Genomic DNA, 18,993 nt, shown 5'->3' on the forward strand with positions numbered 1-18,993 from the left:
ATTCAAGGTCAGTCTGGGTAACATAATGAGACCCTGTCTCAAAAAAAAAAAAAAAAAGGCCATAGTTTTATATAAATCCAAAACATAAACCCCCAAAATCTATTTCAAGATTTGGATAATCTGGTAAAAAGACTAAGTGTTAAAATGAATTCATATTTCTTATATTTAGGTAGCTTATTTCTTCTAAAATGGTTCAGATAACACACCTTTTTGTAGTTCAAATTATATATTTATACATTCATTATCTATTTACAACATTGTAGTTACATGAGAGGACTTTCTTTTATGTAAGGTATAGCCTCTGTCCCTTGATCAATGCCTGGCTTTATATTAAGTAATGAATAAATAGTTGTTAAATGAACTGACAGACTGAAAATACATTTCATAAATAAAATACTAAGATCATTCTACCTTTAAAATTCCACCTTGTACTAAAATTTTACGTAAATTATAAATGTCCTTTCTAAACACATTTATCCATAATCAAGTTTTTCAACCAACTTTTTTTTAAAAAAACTGGGATTAAACCCAGGGACAGGACCAATAAAAACACCAGCTGTCCCCTTTTTGCCCTGCCTGCACAGCCCCCACCACTATTTTTTTTTTTTTTTTGAGAAAAAGTCTCACTAAGTTACTTAGGGCCTCATTAAGTTGCTGAAGCTGGCTTCAAACTTGTGATCCTCCTGCCTCAGTCTCCTGAGTGGCTGAGGTTATAGGTATATGCCACCACACCCGGCATGATCAGCCTATTTCTTTAAAAAAAAAAAAGTCCCGAATTTGTTATGGGCTTGATTCAAGCAAAATTCCTGATTCATTTACCATTTTATTCAACATAATCAATTAAAATTCTGAAAATGCTGTTTGATAAGACTTAACATTTGTTTACTATTTTACATTTCACCTGTACACTTTACTACCATATCCAGTTACAAACACATACCAGTTTTTCTTTGTTTATAAAGGATTGGAAAATGTTACATATATTTCTAACATGAGTTCTCAGGAAGGAGAGAGGGAACTGATTATTTTCATTAAGATACAGCAATTCTCTGATTACTTCCATTTCCTGATTTTCCTATGAAAGATTCTGACACACTTTACCCCACCTATCCCAATACTTGATAAGGTACCAGGATGTTATTAGTAAGCAGGGAAAAAAACTGTCACAGAGGCAGAAAGACATTTCAAAGTCTACCAGGAAATTAAGGTATTAAGGAAAGACCATTCAACACACTTCATGAAGTAATGTTCTTAAGAAAGATGTAGATGACTTATACTAAGGGCAACTGAACTGTCTTTATTGAATTTCTTGTCCCAGATACCCTCTAAAAAGAGCCCAAAGCAGAAACATATTTATGTAGTTGTATGTGTATATGTGAATAAATGGAATATAATGCAGTAAACAAAAATTTTCAATCAAAAAGGGAAAAAAAGATGATTCTGTTGCAGAACACAGAGATACAACACTGCTTGGCTCAAACTCTGCCCTACCGCAAAAAGTCATGTGGATGAGTCAAAAATGCCTTGAGGATTCTAATAGCACTGAAAATCAAGCTTGTAACACAGAGGAAGGCTTGACACAAGTCACCTGAAAAAGACAGAAGGAAACTAAAAAATAGGAAAGAGAGACTATCCAATATAAGAATAATCGGTGTCCTTGAAATAGAAAAATCAACAAATGGAGATATAAGCTACATTCAAAAAGATAAAACACAGGAGAATTTCCTTGAAACAAAGATTTGAATCTGCATATCAAAAAAGCCAAGAACTGTTGTTCATCATGTTTGCGGTGGTTGATACTTACACAAGTACATATACATTGCCAAAAATTAATGAACTGTATACTTAAAACAATCATTTTACTGTATGTAAATTATAGCTCAATAAAGTTGGTTTTTAAAAATAGCCGAATCAAATTCTAGGATACTTTAATATATAACACTCACACCAAAAAAAAAAAAAATCCTAATTAAAACTACTGAACTTTGAAGATAAAAACAGAAACTTTTAGGCAATCAGACAGAAAAAACAAATCACTTACAAGGAGGGGAAAAAAAATCAGGCTGGCCTCAGACTTCTCCGCAGCAACATTCAATGCCAGAAGACAACTGGACAACGTCTATCAAGTTCTAAGGAAAAGAAAGTGTGACCCAAGAACATAAAACCCAGCCAAGATGTAGTTTTAAGTATAAAGGCAAAAGCCAAACACTTTCAAACATAAAAGAAATTAAAATAAACAAACAAAAAGTACAAGAGCCCTCTGTTTAAAAAATATATATATAACAAAATCTAGCCAACCTAAATTTAACAAAAATAGTAAGTGAAGACTGTTAGTGAACACTAAATACATTTGATAATATGAAACTCACTAAAAAAGTCAGAAGGGGAAGATATAGAAGAGTCAAAATGATTATGACCTCATCTTCCAAATTAGGAAGTCAACAGGTAAGATCTACAATCAAATATAATTTATAAAGAAGATAGTAACTTCAATTTCTTAATATTTTTAATCAAAACAATCTTTATAAAATATGCTAATATGGTAAAGATTTACTTGAAGTCTACTGTAAGTAAATTCAAGTAAAAGTAAACACCTTTATAAAAAGCAACCAGTACTATGATCTCACTTAAAAGATATTTCTATCAATTTATCTGCCTATTTATACACACACACACACACACACACACACACACACCTGCCTAAACAATGTTTTTCCTACATTAGTTATTCCTGGATGGAATAATATGAGGCGTGTCAGGAGCCATCCATGGGTTGCATGTGGGTCACCGCACATGGAAGCATAGTGGACAGAGATATCTGGTGTCTGGGAATGACCAGTGGACATTTTCTCTGGTCAACTACCCAGGGACAATGTGAATCTCTATCATGCTCTGCCGTGGCCACACAGCACTTGAGATAAGTGTGACCTGCCAAGATGTCAATTAATTTCTGACTGTAAGACATCAGGAAGCAAGATTCCACCCTTGAAACCTTATCTCTGCCTTTGAAATACACCTTAAATAAACCACCGGAGCCATCTTTTCTTTGTCTAGTTCTAGAACCCATGTGGACTCGATCTATTCACCTATTGTAAATACATTTCTGAGTAATTGTGTTTTGTTAGTCACTAATTATTTGAGATTTTAAGTTTTAGGGTGACTTAGATTCCCCGGGGCAGGAAGAACCCCCCAGTAAGACGCTGGCCATCAACCTCTGATAGAAGCAATTTCTTTACTTTTATCTTTATGATTCTGTATACTCCTTTAATTGTTTGTAATGAAATTGTACCACTTTTTCCTCAACTAATTTTCTTGAAGAAAATTGGAGTAAATATGCTAATACTAATAGGGTGTTAATTCTACAGAGTGGGAAATTCATTTGGCACTGTTCTACATTTTAAATTTCTGCAAAGATAAAACAAAATAGCAAATTAAACATAATCCCAGGGCTGGGGCTGTCGTTCAGCAGTAGAGCGCTTGCCTAGCATGTGTGAGGTGCTAGGTTCAATCCTTGGCACCAATAAAATAAGTAAATAAATAAAAGTATTGTGTCCATCTCCAGCTTAAAAAAAACAAAGCATAATCCCGTGTGTTTGTTAAAAATATGAAACTAAACAATAAAAATATTTAAATATGTAATGAAAAAGCTCAGGGCAATGAACTCGAAAATGTTAATAGTGATAATCAATTATGTTGGTGGGATCTGGATGATTTTAGTTATTTTCCTTACTTTGTTAATTTCATAAAAATAATTATGAATTAAAAATTTCTTTATAAGACAAAACAAAACTTTCCTAATCCTTTTTATCCCACATATTTCTCCTTTCCTTTTCTTCATGAATTCTGGAAATATAAGTACAGCATATCACCCTCTACTAAATAAACAACCACTTATCAAATGCAGATTTACCACGTGATCCCAGGAACATCACTTAGTCTCTGTCTGTAAAATAAAGAAGTGTGATTATGCAAAAACATATGTGGGTATATGTGCATTTTTCTAGGGGTTTAGCTGTGATTTTCACAACCTTTTTAAAGGAATCTGAGATACCTCACACCCAACTCTTTAAGAAAGGGTAAGAAGTACAAAATTAGACAGTTACTTTTAGTGCTAAAATTATGTAGCTACACGAAAATATTTGTCATTTATAAGACAACTTAAGTTTTTAATATATTTCAGTTCATACATTTTTGTGCAGCTCAGCTTTCCCTACATGAATGATAAGATTTAAAAAAAAACCAAAAAAACCTGCAATAACTTGAATAAAGACAAGGAAGTGAGAAGAGGGAAGAGGTGTGAGAGAAATAAGAATAAGGTTCCAGATAATAGCATTTGATATAAGACATTAAGAGATGTCAGCAGAAAACAAAAAGACTAGAACTTTGTTTAACCAATATTTAAGCAGGATGTTTTCAACATATGCTCCCATGTACTTGCCCTCAAGAAGTTTACAGTTTTATAGAGGAGACAGCATATCTCGAACACAAGGTAGACTGTGTTAAGTGTCACAAAAGTGCAGCAAAGCACAAAGAGGTTCAAATGAGGAAGAGATCAAAGCCAGTTATGAGAAGGAAAAGTAGGAAAGGTTTTTATGGAGTTGGTTGCACTAGTGGAACAAAATAGCAGGATTTCAGCCTGTGAGAGGAGAATAAAATGCAAAGGAGGAGTTCTGGTTAAGGAAATAGTAAACACAGAATCACGAAAAGGATGAGGGAGAAAAAGAAATTAAAAATATCTCCTACACTGAAAGAACATCACCACAAAGGGCAGGGCTGGGGTAGTCCAGACCAGGAAGCTGGTTCACATAATCTTGGCAGAAAGGGTTCCATAGCACTTCTCCATATTTGACAGATGAAAATTTTGGAAATCAACTACAGAAATATTTTAAGGTGTCTCTTTAAAACAGGCAGCTACTCTCATAGCTAGCCTAGGGGGGCAGTAAATATTAAGTATCCACCTTTAATTTTGACCTATTCACTAAACCCAACTATTGCTCATTCTTGGATCCCCTTCAGTATAGGCAACAGGCAAGAAATCCTTCTTCCCTCTCCTCCTGCCCAAGTGTAAGTTTTCTGTCCCAAAACCATAAGAAATGAAGGAAATAATGTTATGAAAGTATCTCTCCCCATCACCCAAAGTAGCATGAGTAAAGAAAAGAAGTGCTATGTTACATTAATCAGACTAAAAAAGTTTAAGATCCCAAGTACTTACCATCCTCTCCCTACTTTATCCAACTCTACCTTACCCGTTACTCAGTACCTTATCAGGGCCATCTGAATCCCTCTATGCACCATTATAAACTACTATAATAATTATTATTATGCAGATAATGGATCACGAGAAGCTCACCCTCAGAAGGGAAACTAAAATAAACAGAATCCTTCAATAATAGCTCTACTCACACCTAGTCACATATCTTTACCATTTATACATACACACCAACACAGAAAATTACATACACTGGGAAATAAGACTGAAAGCAGGCTACAGCCTGCTGGAAGAATAATGAATGCCAGGTTATTAAGTTGGCATTTTAATTCAGTTGACAGTAGGGAATATGCAAGTACCCAACAGAGGACTGACAAAATCAGAGTTATGCTTTTAGAAGATTACACTTACCACTGCAGGTAGGATGGTAAATTAAACCAGGAAAAATTAGTCAACAGGCCATGTAATCAACTTAGGAAAGCAAACTCTAGCAATAAGTGAAAAAAGAAAAAAAAAAAATGATTTTGACAAAACAAAGAACACCTGTAGGAGATCTCGCCACTTGCTTGGGGTTGAATGATCTGGGATGACATGATGCACATACCAGAAAGCTCACTTAGGAGACTCAGGAGGTTTAGAGTGCAGGAATGAGACTGAACTAGAGACAGCTCTCAGGTGTCATCCATAGAAGTGACAGGTGAGTCCAATAAATCAACCTCTCCAAAACAGACTGGTAAGAAAACAGCAAGCTAAAGATGCAACCTTAAGAAAGAGCTACATTTTGGAGAGGAACAAAGCTGGGTCATGGAAGGGAGTTGGCTACAGTCTCAGATAAAGAATAGTCAGAAGAACCAGGTAATTAAATATCATTCCAGGGGACAACATTTCAAGAATGATACTATCACTCATATCACAAAATCAAACTGTAAACAAACAAAAGAGCCATTAGATTTGAGAAATAGGAGACCATGTGAAACCTCTAACAATATAAAAATCAGATGTCCGGAAGTTAAAAAAACAGAGGCAATGGCGATACATAATATTTTTCAATATGGCAGTAAGAAAAATGAAATTATTTACATAGAAGAAAACAATATGTATATTTAATTCATAGTTAATAACAAAGCAACCATTATGATCTTTGAATTAATTACAAAGTCAACAATGACAGTCAGTGGATCAATCTCCAGAAAACCATTAAAACCTTAAGTATCTAATAATGACCCTAATAATTCCCTTGAAAATGTAAAGATCTAAAATAGAGACCTGCATTTCAATGTTGACAGGAAGAACCTAATATCACTAAAGAGATTTTCAAAACTATACTGCATCTATGGTTCTTAACTTGACACATACTTTGCAAAATTTTAATGTAAAGAGTCACCTACTCAACAACTGGACAAAAACAACAATACGAATAAAATATTAAAAACATTTAAATGCTAATACCAATGAAACTCTAACAGGTTAAGATTAAATTCTGTTTAGTTTTACAACTCAAATTCCACAATAAAACTTTTACAAGACAAATTCTAATTCTCATTCAACAATATTTATTATGACCCAACAGCAAACAAAAGTTTGCATTTGATCTTTGAATTCATAAAAAAAGAGGATCATTCTTGAAGAGCAAACTAATATATGGCTACTTAAAAGGAAAATAATTAATTGTATTTATATATTTGTGATATATATTTGTATATAAATGATTTCTAGAATGGTACTACTATCAAGAAACTATAGTATTCATTTCATTTCAAAGAATCCCCACCAATATTTTGTTCTGGAGTGCAAAGACATACCCATTCTCTCTCTCTCTTTTTTAAAATATTTATTTATTTATTTATTAGGTGTAGATGGACACAACACTATGCCTTTATTTTTATGTGGTGGGGAGGATCAAACCCGGGTCCCGCCTGTGCTAGGAGAGCGCTCTGCCGCTAAGCCACAATCCCAGCGCCGACATACCCATTTCTTAAAAAAAACTTAGGGAAATATCCAAGGCTCTTGAAAATGTTAATGTAAGCTGGATGTGGGGGCATATGCCTGAAATACCAGGGACTCAGAAGTGTGAGATAGGACTTCAGCAACTTAGTGAGACCTCTCTCAAAATAAAAAATAAAAAGGACTGGGCTCAGTGGTAAAGTGCCCCTGGGTTCAATCCCCAATAATAAAAAGAAAAAAGAAAAAAAAAAAAGTTAATGTGAAAAAACTTAAAGCAAAAATCACTTCATTCAAGGGACAATGGACTCTTAATGTTCTATTACATGCTGTGGGTGTTAAGTTACAAAAGTGAGGTCAGTTTGTGAAACTTATTAACCTAAACATTTAAGATTTGAATACTTGGGGGCTAGGGTTGTAGCTCAGTGGTAAAGTACTTGCCTAGCACATGTGAGGCACTAGCTTCGATCCTTAGCACCACATAAAAATAAATAAATAAAAAATAAAAGTCTTATTCCATTTACAACTAAATATATACATACATATATGTGTGTGTGTGTGTATATATATATATACACACACACACACATAAAAGATTTGAATACTTTTCTATATAATTCAACAAAAAGTGTTTAAAATACCAGTCATATTTTCTATCCTAATGAGGAATTACCTGTTGTCATAGATCCATAACACGGCAATATCAACAAGCCATCTAGGGTGGTATCTTGAACATCATAATCATAATCAACAGACTCCGCCATTTGAAAAAGTAACTCACAACTTTTTTCAATTTCAAATTGGCCTGAAATGGGAGGAAAGAATAACTTCAACAATTAAACAGCAAAATTAATTTAAGGATAAAAATGTCTACATTAAAATTATTTTCACCTAGTAAGATTTTTTTTCATCTCTCATTTGATCTAAAGGAGATACAAAAAGGAGATACACTCTAAGGGATTTAAATCTCTAAAGGAATAAAAATGTTATCATCTTCAATTCTCTAGTTTTGTTAATACAGAATTTGGGGAAGACTAACTAAATTGTTACACTGGGGAAATTAGTTCAAGAGATACTGAACTCAGGAATATTTCAAAATACTTAAATAATCTCCAAAAGGCAGAGAGATTGTTACGACTCACTTCTGACATTACACAAGGCAGTGTAGAAAATGAGCAATGGAATGACGCATTCCTGTTGGTAGAATGATGCTTCTTGAAAAGTTACAGTAGTCTTGAGACTTAACTGTTCTATTGTTTTTTGTTGTGGTTGTTAGTTTTGGTACCAGGGATTGAACCCAGGGGTGCTTAACCACTAAGGCACATCCCCAGCCCTTTTTTATACTGTATTAGAGACAGGGTGTCACTGAGTTTCTTAGGGCCTTGCTAAATTGCTGAGGTTGGCTCCGAACTTGTGATCCTCCTGCCTTAGCCTCCCAAACTGCTAGGATTATAGGCATACACCACTGTGCCCAGCTTAACTGTTCTATTTTTGACCACCAAAAAAATGCCACAGACTAGTCTATACTACCCAGATTCTGCATCTTATGTACTATCACATAGTACTATCCCATCCCTCAAAGAGAAAAGAAGTAATGAGATAGCTTTTGAAATAATAGAATTAATCATTTAGCCCCAGGACTATTTAGTCAGGTTATAGCTATATGTAAAGTAGACCAAAAAGTAATACATTCCTACTTAATTTCTAACTAAAGGGTCAATGCGTTTTACATATATTTACTAATGAACCTGACGTTTTATGAATCTTTAATCTAAAACTATTCTGATAATCATAAAAAGGCAGCCATTAAGAGCCCAGATATCCCAATAGAGGTAACACTCTAATCTAGTGCCACATTCCTTGCTTACAAATAGCAGACTTTAGTAAGGTACAGGGGCATATGCTTATAGTCCCAGCTACTCAGGAGACTGAGGCAGGAGGATTGCTTGAGCCCAGGAGTTCAAGGCTAGCCTGGGCAATATAGAAAGACCCTATCTCAACAAACAACAACAACAAAACCCCACAAAAAGTAGACATTTTTAACAGCAACAACAAAAATCCAAAAGTAGAAGACATTTTTAAACCCGGTATGGGACACTTACCAGTCAGAAAAACCAAGATGTCCCCAGCCATTTCATTCAAATGGATATCCATGGTCACTTTCACAATCTAAAGAAAAAAAATACAACTGTAATATACTAATAGAAATACAGTCATTCCCCTACTACCTTGTCCCCTTGCTCCATAGAAAAGTTAAATTTGGTTCTCAAAAGTCCTAGGACCCTAGAAAATATACAATTGATCAATACATGAAAAAAAAAGTTCAACTTCTCTAGTAATTAGAGAAATGCAAATCAAAACTACTCTAAGATTTCATCTCACTCCAGTCAGAATGGCAGTTATCAAGAATGCAAGCAACAATAAGTGTTGGAGAAGATGTAGGGGAAAAGGCACACTCATACATTGCCTGTAGGACTGCAAATTGGTGCAACCAATCTGGAAAGCAATATGGAGATTCCTTAGAAAACGTGGAATGAACCACCATTTGACCCAGCTATCCCACTCCTCAGTCTATACCCAAAAGACTTAAAAATTGCATACTACCATGACATAGCCACTTCAATGTTTATAGCAGCACAATTCACAATTGCTAAACTGAGGAACCAACCTAGATGCCCTTCAACAGATGAAAGGATAAAAAAACTGTGGTACATATACACAATGGAATATTACCCAGCATTAAAAGAGAATAAAATTATGCATTTGCAGGAAAATGATGGAGTTGGAGAACATGATGCTAAGCGAAATAAGCCAAGCCCAAAACCAGGGACCAAATGTTTTATCTGATAAGTGGATGCTAATCTGTAATGAGGTGTGTGGGTGTGTGTGTGTGTAGGATGAGTGGAGAAACTTTGGATGGGGCAAAGGGGAAGGAGAGGAGGGGCAAAGGGGTAGGAAAGATGGTAGAATGAGATGAACATCATTACCTTAGATACATGTATGATTGCATGAATGATGTGACTCTACTTCATATACAATCAGAAAAGCAAAAAATTCTGCACTATTCTGTACAATGAATTGAAGAGCTTTGTACTGTCATGTATAACTTATTAGAACTAAAAAAAAAAAAAAATCCTAGGACCCATGAGGGCTGTCATTAAAATAGTAGAGAACAAATGAATTATAACACTACACAATTAACTAGAATCACAGATACAAAAAAGACATAAAAATGACACCAAGTAATACCGCTTGAATATATGCAGTATTTTCTCTATCTCGTGGACCAATCAAATTGCAGAATTTCTCTCTGACTGGATAAAGCCTTCCAGGTATATCAAATATTGGACAATTTCCAAAGAATGCAGAGAGCTTGGCTAATTCCATTGTTGCTGACATTACCACCACCTTTAAATGCTCCTTCCTATTAGGAGACTTCTCCTGAAATAGCTTCTTCAATAAACCAAATAAGATATCCTGAAAAGAAAAATAAAGTCTAATAAGTCACAAGTGCATCTGCCAATCAAACTACTTTAAATAGATTACTATCCCAACCAAAGAACTCCTATTTTAGTAGAGTAAAATGTAAGAGAAGGCAATTTTCTATTCAGTAAAGAGCAAACCCAAACAAGTAAACTACGTGCTAATTTAAAAAAATAACAAAACTGAAAATATATTAAAATACTCACTGTAGTTAGAGTTCTCTCATGGGCTTCATCCAAAATAATGACACTAAACTTGGTAAGATTTGGATCTCCCAGAATATGTTTCAGTAAACATCCATCAGTCATGTATTTGATTGCTGTTTCCTAATGTTCAAACACCAAAGTATATCAACTTATAACACCACAAAAATTCACTACTACTTCTACAATGGAATTTTTAACCAAATTGTCCAGACATTAAATGATTGAACCAATCTGATTAAATAAAAGTGTATATAAAATAGTCTAACAAGGACAGTAAATTATGAAACTGTGTGGCCTATAAAGATAAGGAACTAAGATGGGTGTTTGGGGATAAAGCAATACAAGTAACCATTAAAGAGATACAAAGAAGTCACTGGAAAGTGACAAGACAATGCCATTGCATCAGGTAAGCAAGGTGTGGGAAACAACAAGGAAATTGGATTCATCTGCTCTCTTAGCCACTACTTAGAGGATTTAGGGGGAAAAGCAGAGGAAATGTTAAGTGTATACCACTCACTCTCTTCTCTCCCCTACCCATTCTATTAAAAAGAAAAAAAAAAAAATAGTGTCACTTGACTAGCATTAAAATGAGGTAAGAATACAGCCCAAAAGTTAGCGATAACAGCATTGACATTCATAAAACAAGCGAAAGGAAAAAGAAGGAAAAATCCCCAGGCATGAACACGAGGAAGGAAAAGACAGTATTCTGGAGAAAACTATTTGATAGCCACTTCTATTAGAAACCATATGTAAATCAGGGATTGTTTTACATCTGATATAGGACTGAGAAATCCTGAAGGAATTTAAACTACCTGTTTATTAAAAAGAAAACAATTTTGAACTTGGTGGCATGCATGTATAAGATGCTTAATAAATACGAGCTGCCAGAGCTGGGGTGGCTTAGTAGTATAGTACTTGCCTTATCTAGCATGCTTGAGATCCTGGGTTCAATCACCAACACCACACACAAAAAAACACCTTGCTGACCTTGTTAATTAACTTGTCAGTTTCCATTGACTTCAAAAACACAAACACACAACACTGAATAAACTTTTAAAACATGCTAAGTGAAATAAGCAAGACACATAGTTCAAAATATTGTGTGATTCCACTTATATGAAGTACCTAGGCTAGGCAAATTTAGAGAGTAGGCTCTGGGTGGGGTGGGAATGGGGAGTTTATCCTTTAACAGAAACAGAGTTCTTGTTTGGGATGAGAAAAAAAAGTTCTGAAAATAGTGGTGATGGTTACACAACAGGGTTGTACAGTACTTAATACCACGGAATCGTATCTGAAAGTGGTTGAAATGGTAAATTTTGTCATGTACACTTTACTACAATAAAATTTTTTTAAAAAATATAAATATAACCAACATGTCAAAGAAACTTAGGGCAAAAAAGAAAAAAGAGAGAGAGAGAGAAATAGAATCCTAACAAAAATAAACCTGTCACTTAAAAACTAATTGAACAGGGAAAAAATGGGATAAATACCACACTGCAGAGGTAAAACATTAACAATGAACAACCAAAAATTAATTCTAATCTGAGGCTTTGTTTCTTTAAAATATATATGGAATTTTGAGGTTAAGAACCTTTTAGAACATTTTACTCTTGTTCTATAAATTTACAGTAGTTAAACAAATAGCAACAAAACTTTTATACCTTAGAGCTGCAATCATCAAAACGAACTTGGTATCCTACTTTGGATCCCAAAGTGCATTTCATTTCTTCAGCAACCCTCTGAGCAACTGATATGGCAGCTACTTTTCGTGGCTGAGTCACACCAATCATACCATGCTGTGAAAACCCTATCAAAATCAGGGGTTAAAAACACAATGTTAGTAATTGCTTCCACCTACCAGAGCTAAGTCAATAAATACAAAGCACTTTAATATTTCTAAAGAAAAATCTCACAAGTAAACAACAATCACACTATGGAAATAAGAACTCATATTCATAACCATTCTAACTATATATATTTTTTTTAATTAGGTTTGAGGGACTTTTGTTTTCTTATGGGGTGTTTTTTTTTTTTTTCTAATTTCTATCTAAAGACTTACTCCAAAAAGCCAAGAATTTTAAAACATAAGAATCCATAAAATTTCAAATACTTCCTAAAATAAATCTACCTTTTCCACAGAAGTGAAACTGGATTTAAATGTACTACTGGATTTAAAGATTCTTTTTTAAATTTATTTTTATTTTTTCGTTTTAGGTAGATACAAGATCTTTATTTTATTTTTATGTGGTGCTGAGGATCAAACCCAGTGCCTTACACATGCTAGGCAAGTGCTCTACCACTTGAGCCACAACTCCAGCCCCCAGATTTAAAGATTCTTATAGGCATTTTTTTACCCTTCAAAAATCTCTGGAAATGGGGATGCATCTCATAATCGATTTTTTTTCTTAATAGTATATAAAATAGTGGTGTGTCTTAAGAGATGGCATGTTAAATTTGATACATTAGAATAAGTTAACATAAATTTTTAATTTTAGCTAGGTGTAGTGGTGTAGCCCTGTAATCCCAACAACTCATGGAGGCTGAGTAAGGAGGACTGCAAGTTTAAGGCCAGTCTCAACTTAGCAAGACCCTGTCTCAAAAAATAAAAAAGACTGTGCCCAGGAATACCAAGTTCATCCTATCTGAAATCAGCTCTCTAGCATGTGCTCTCTATAAATAATACAAAACACCCTGAATTTCACTTCAAATAAAATCAGTGCAATCACCTTATGTGGACCATTTAGCATTTTAGTATTATTTCAGTGTAACAGCAAAGTAATTGTTGGAAAAGTGAAAAGTTGGTTATTTGCTCAAAGAGAAAATAAATAATTTGTTATTTTCTAAAAAAAAAAAATAGAAATAGGCTACTGTGTAGGTTGGGGAGGATAGGTTGATGGTAGAACACTCCTGGTTTCTGCCAAAAAGAAAAAAAAATTTAATTTTTATGTGAATCAATTCTATATAATTTTGCTCTTTACCAACCTTACAGAAAGTTTTTTCCGTACTGAAGAGAAAGACATTTTATGGGTAATTTGTTAGTTGGCTTGGTGTCAGCTGAGTCAGGGAATAAGTATTTACCTGATTATGCTCTGAAGAAACACTAATGTCAGCAACAGATGTCAACATTCCTTTGCCCTCAAAAACAACAGTTAACAGCTTATTATAAGACAATCTTCTTCTATAGAAGAAAATTTACATCTACCTGTCACTCCACTATAATATGATGTTAAAAATGGAAAAATTTATCACCCGAACTAATTACTGAGTCTGAAATAAGCATAAAGAAGAAGACCCAGGGACAGCATGCCAAGAGAAGTGGGACTGTAAACAAGGAGTGGGCATTTATGTGACACAGAAGTCCTATTTGCCCGAAAGAGGCAATTTTTAAAATACTTCCAATAAAATTACCTGCTTCATATAGATATTTTGGGAGTTGAGTTGTTTTACCACTTCCTGTATTTCCAGTAACAATAAGGAATGAATTGTCCCTCACTGCTTGAATAAGTTTTTTTCTTTGTTTCTGAATAGGAAAAGTTGGAGTAGTTCCTCCCTCTTGTGATGTGCATCCTTTCTCTTCTGGAACAATAGAAAAACAATTGTGCAATTTAAAGATACTTCTGATGATATCTCAGAATTGAAAACAGAAAAGCAATAGAATTCTAGAACTGGAAGGGATCGATTCAAGACTTTTCAGTTAAACCAACTGTACAATTCGTAAGTGAAGCTTTGTAAGTCCGGAATAACTTTTTAGTAAAATCTAACATCTTCAGCAGTGGTTAAGGCGTAACTCAAAGTACTTGACAAAGTAGGTCTAGCACAAGGCAATGTAGGTGCATGCATACCTACACAGACGCACAAAATCCAATTTTATTAAACAATAGACCAAAAACTGGAACACGGCAGAAAACTCTCAGCTGAATTAGAAGCCACCTGTGTTTGCTTCTGATTCACGGTTCAAGTTAGGTCCCTGTTCAGAGTGACTGATATCCCAGAAGGCCAAGTGGTGGGTAACCATGGAAACTGGCTCCTGGAAACTGGCTCCCTTCAAACCGTACCCAAAGGCAGGCTGGCGGCCCGACGAAGGGGGTGGGGGAGGATGAATGGGTAGAGAACAAAGGCTTTATGAGCCTGTTTAACAGAAGAACGTTTTTCGGCTTTGGGATTCACTTTTTTGTCCCCAGCGAGGTTTTCACCCAACTTGGGTATGGGACCGCCCCCCTCTAAGCCAAAGTGCTCACTGGACGCAAAGTTCGCCTCCGGCTTGCAGGACCAGGAGAACGCCCCGGCTTCCTCCCCTACTCTTCTCTACTGCCATAAACAGACTTTTATCCCCCCAAACCCCCGTGCCGTAACTCCCGCTGGTTTCCGTAGCGTCCCGCGGACCGCACCTCTATCAACGATGGAAACAGCAGAGGGTCGCTCTTCCCGGAGCTCTCTTGACCGCTCACCCTCCTCCAGCCGCCTTGGCGCCCTGCCCGCGACGGCGGGAAACCGGGACATAGACCTGGCCCGGAGCGGAGGTGAGCACGTCCACTGATCTGGGGAGATGGGAGAGGAAAGGCGAAGACGCGGCTTGATGACGTAGAGGTGTTTACTTCCGCGCGTGCGACTCAAGGTGAGGGGAGGGGGAGCGGCTCGATGACTTGGTGCGTGGCTAAAAGCTCCCAGACCCGTGTGCGGGGCACGGACCGAGGCCGCACCCCTGGGGGTTTCCCGCCAGCTTCCACGCACGTTCCGCCTCGGGCCGCAGAAGCGTCCTGGAGACACTAAAGGCCGGTTCCTGGTTTTCCTCTTGGGAGTCAAGAGGCGCAAAGACACCTCCTTTCTTGTCCAGTGTGGTCACTTGCAGTCTCTTCTGCCTTCACACAAATGACTTGATGTGACCCTTTGCCAGAAACTGGAGCCATTCTACAGTATGGCCTTCGGCAGCTCATTCTCACTTCTATGGATCTGAAATGACCTGTTCAAGATGCTCAGTTCCTGAGTTGCCGGGCTGAACTTCTCATTGTTTCCAAAGTTTACTTCTCCCCATGCTGTTTGATTTTCTTCATACAACCTTGCATGTAATTTGTTTGCATGTTTTCCCTTCCCTTCAACTAGACGGCAAAACACTGTAAAAGCCAAAACTGTAGAACACCATTGTTCACCCAGCAGCCAGCACGGTGACTCAAAATGGGCAGTCGATATTTGTTGAATTCGCTGGATAAATGAATGAATAATTGATCTTAGGAGTTGATCTTAATAGATGTACATTCGTTGGAATCCTCAATAACTGATAAGAACCTGCCAATTTTGTAAATAATGTCGACTATAACAAAATCAACAAAATATAAAGAAGATTGCTTCTTAGACTTTTCAGTCGTTCCTGCTGTGGTAATTAACCAAAACCTATTACCAAAGAGGTCAACTCAACCCAGAGCAACGGTGCAAGCCGGTAATCCCAACGACTGGAGAGACTGAAGCAAGAGGATCACAAGTTTGAGGCCAGCCTGGGCAAAGGATCCTTGATGTCTCAAAAATGATGATGATAAATGGTGATGATAGCTGGGGATGTGCTCAGTGGTAGAGTACCCCTGAGTTCAATCCTCAGTACAAAAAAATAAAGGGCCGGGGTCGGTGGCAATGGCAGCTTGGCAACTTAAAACTGTCATTTCACCATCAACCCCTCTCTGAACAGACTTGAAAATACATACTATAAGGTTATTGGAATCCAGGATTTAGCTGAGATTTAGTTTGTACTTATGCCAGTTCCTTTAGAATGGGGCTGATCAACATCTACTAAGATGCTTTTTTTTTTTGGTGGTGCTGGGGATTCAACCTAGGGCCTTGTACATGCAAGGCAAGCACTCTACCAACTGAGCTATATCCCCAGACCCTAAGATACAATTTTAGCAGATATGAATGACACCAAATCTGGTAGAAGTAGAACATCTTACGTTTAAAACTCTCATCCATTAAGGGCATCTCCCAACCTCTGGATTCTGTTGTGAATTCAAAATATTACAAATCAGGAAAACAAAACAAAACAAAAAATACAATACAGACAAAGGAAGGTATTGGTGACTTCAGTAGGTATTTCAGTACAAGGCCAGTTATCAGTGACATAATAGAATCACTTTCCTAAGAAAATGTATAGAATCACCATGCATAGTGACACATACGGGTGATCACAACCACTGGGGAGGCAAAGGCTGAAGGATCGCAAGTTCAAAGCCATCCTCAGCAATTCAACAAGGCCATAAGCAACTTAGCAAGACCCTGTCTCAAATTTTTAAATAAGGTCTTGATCTGTAGCTCAGTGGCAGAGCACTTGCCTAGCAAATGTGAGGCACTGGGTTCGATCCCCAGCGCCACATAAAAATAGATTAGTAAACAAAGATTGTGTCCATCTACAACTAAAAAAATGTTGTTTTTTTTTTAATTAAGATATGGGCTGGGGATGTGGCTCAAGAGGTAACATGCTCGCCTGGCATACGCGGGGCGCTGGGTTCGATCCTCAGCACCACAAAAAAAATAAAATAAAGATGTGTGTGTGGGAGGCCAACCTTACGGGTGACTGAGTTACACTCCCCAGCTGGGTGCTGAGGCGCTCAGTCACAGAAATGGGTGTGCCTTGCTACAGCCCCATGGGTGAAGCTATGCTCACCTGTTCCTTTGTAATATAACCCCTTGCCCTGTTTAGGATAGAATCTTCCATGGAAGTGCCTTGTGTGTGTCCCCTCCTCTTACTGTGCCCTTGGGTGTGGCCTGCCCAGGTGTCAGTCAACCTGCTGACAGTGGACATCATGAAGATAGACCTGACCCCTTGCCTCATTTGAATAGCTTCTCCTCAATAAAAGGGGTCAGAGCGTGCTCTTGCTCTGTCTCTCTTTTTGCGGACCCTTAAGGTCAGAGGAGCTGTCACAGCAACCCCAAAGAAAAAGGTATTTGTGTCTCTTGTGTGGTTATTTCGTGTAGCCCAATTAGCCCAGTTTAACTAGAGTGACCCCTGAGCCTTTTAGTCACGAGAACAAAAACCCGGCAGTTGTGTCCACTGAAAAAGTAAATATTAAAAAAATTTCTCTCTCTCTCTAAAAAAATAAAGATAAGTAAGTAAAGAAGTCTGGGGATGTAGCTCAGTGGTAAAGAAATCCTAGGTTAATCCCAAGTACTAAAAAACAACCATAAAAAAATGCAGAATCATTTGAAACTAATAATGGTTACCATTTACTAAGCAATTGCTAGTCAAATGTTCAATGTGATTTCCTTTATTCTTCACAAAAATTCAAAAAGGTAATTTGTTTAAAATCTCTAATTTTCACAAGTAAGAAACAAGTCTCAGAAACTTGCCCTTCATGGCAAAGCAAAGAGGTAAGGGGCCTGGATTCAAAATCACATTAATAACCACTATATTCAGTGAAAGAGGGAATTATCTAGATCTTAGTACCTAAATAATATATTTTCTTCAAATGTTCCTAATTACTATAAGGCTGAACTTATTCTTATATGCAAACCACCTAAAAAGAGTCTCCAAAATAAAATATACAAGCCAAGAAGGAAGGAAAATAAAGTGAAAAACTCAAATGGAGTTTAACATTGTTCTTTTTACAACAAAGGACATTCAAAACATGTTACCATTAATAACCATGTGCTTGGGGCTAATCCAAATTGAAAGATTAACAGTTATTTCCTGTCCAGTGAGTTTACAAATTACAATGGCAAACAAGACACAAATAAAGAGTAAAAATAGAAAATATATGGGTTGAATTTGGGAAGAAAGGTCAATATCCCCAACAACACTGAATATATTTCTTGTTATCTTTGGATCACAAGAAAAATCTGAAAGAAGTGATATTTAAAGAAGTGTGAGGAGTATGAATTGCACCCTGCTGCTATTGCTTCATGAGAAGTCTTTCAAAATGTTCTTGAATCCAAATAACCTGTTTCTGAGCATCTAAAAGAGACAGGAAGGAGGCTCAATATTAAAGATTTACAAAAATGGAATAGAATTGTTAAGTCATCTTTAGGAAAAAAGGAAAGTATGGGACCACTGTCTTGGTGGTTAAAAGTAGTTATGTAGAGCAAAAAAAAAGAAAAAGAAAATTATCAAAGATATCACTAATACAACAACAACCAAAGAATTAATGACACTAGACAGATGGTGATATGTAGAAA

At 36.3% G+C, this 18,993-nt stretch overlaps 1 protein-coding gene across 1 annotated transcript in view; it reads right to left on the reverse strand.

Annotated features, from left to right (window-relative positions):
- Window positions 1–15,422, reverse strand: part of Dhx40 (DEAH-box helicase 40) — a 42,653-nt gene extending 27,231 nt beyond the window's left edge. Inside the window, exons 1-7 of the mRNA XM_015495392.1 lie at window positions 15,228–15,422; window positions 14,248–14,415; window positions 12,501–12,646; window positions 10,840–10,959; window positions 10,400–10,627; window positions 9,253–9,319; window positions 7,824–7,955 (exon numbers count right to left, since the gene is read on the reverse strand). Coding sequence (XP_015350878.1) covers window positions 7,824–7,955; window positions 9,253–9,319; window positions 10,400–10,627; window positions 10,840–10,959; window positions 12,501–12,646; window positions 14,248–14,415; window positions 15,228–15,339 — 973 coding nt within the window. The 5' untranslated portion in view covers window positions 15,340–15,422. The remainder of the gene's footprint in view (window positions 1–7,823; window positions 7,956–9,252; window positions 9,320–10,399; window positions 10,628–10,839; window positions 10,960–12,500; window positions 12,647–14,247; window positions 14,416–15,227) is intronic.
- Window positions 15,423–18,993: the final 3,571 nt, after the last annotated feature.

Source organism: Marmota marmota, unplaced genomic scaffold (genome assembly GCF_001458135.2).
Source record: "Marmota marmota marmota unplaced genomic scaffold, marMar, whole genome shotgun sequence".
NCBI classification, from domain to species: domain Eukaryota; kingdom Metazoa; phylum Chordata; class Mammalia; order Rodentia; family Sciuridae; genus Marmota; species Marmota marmota.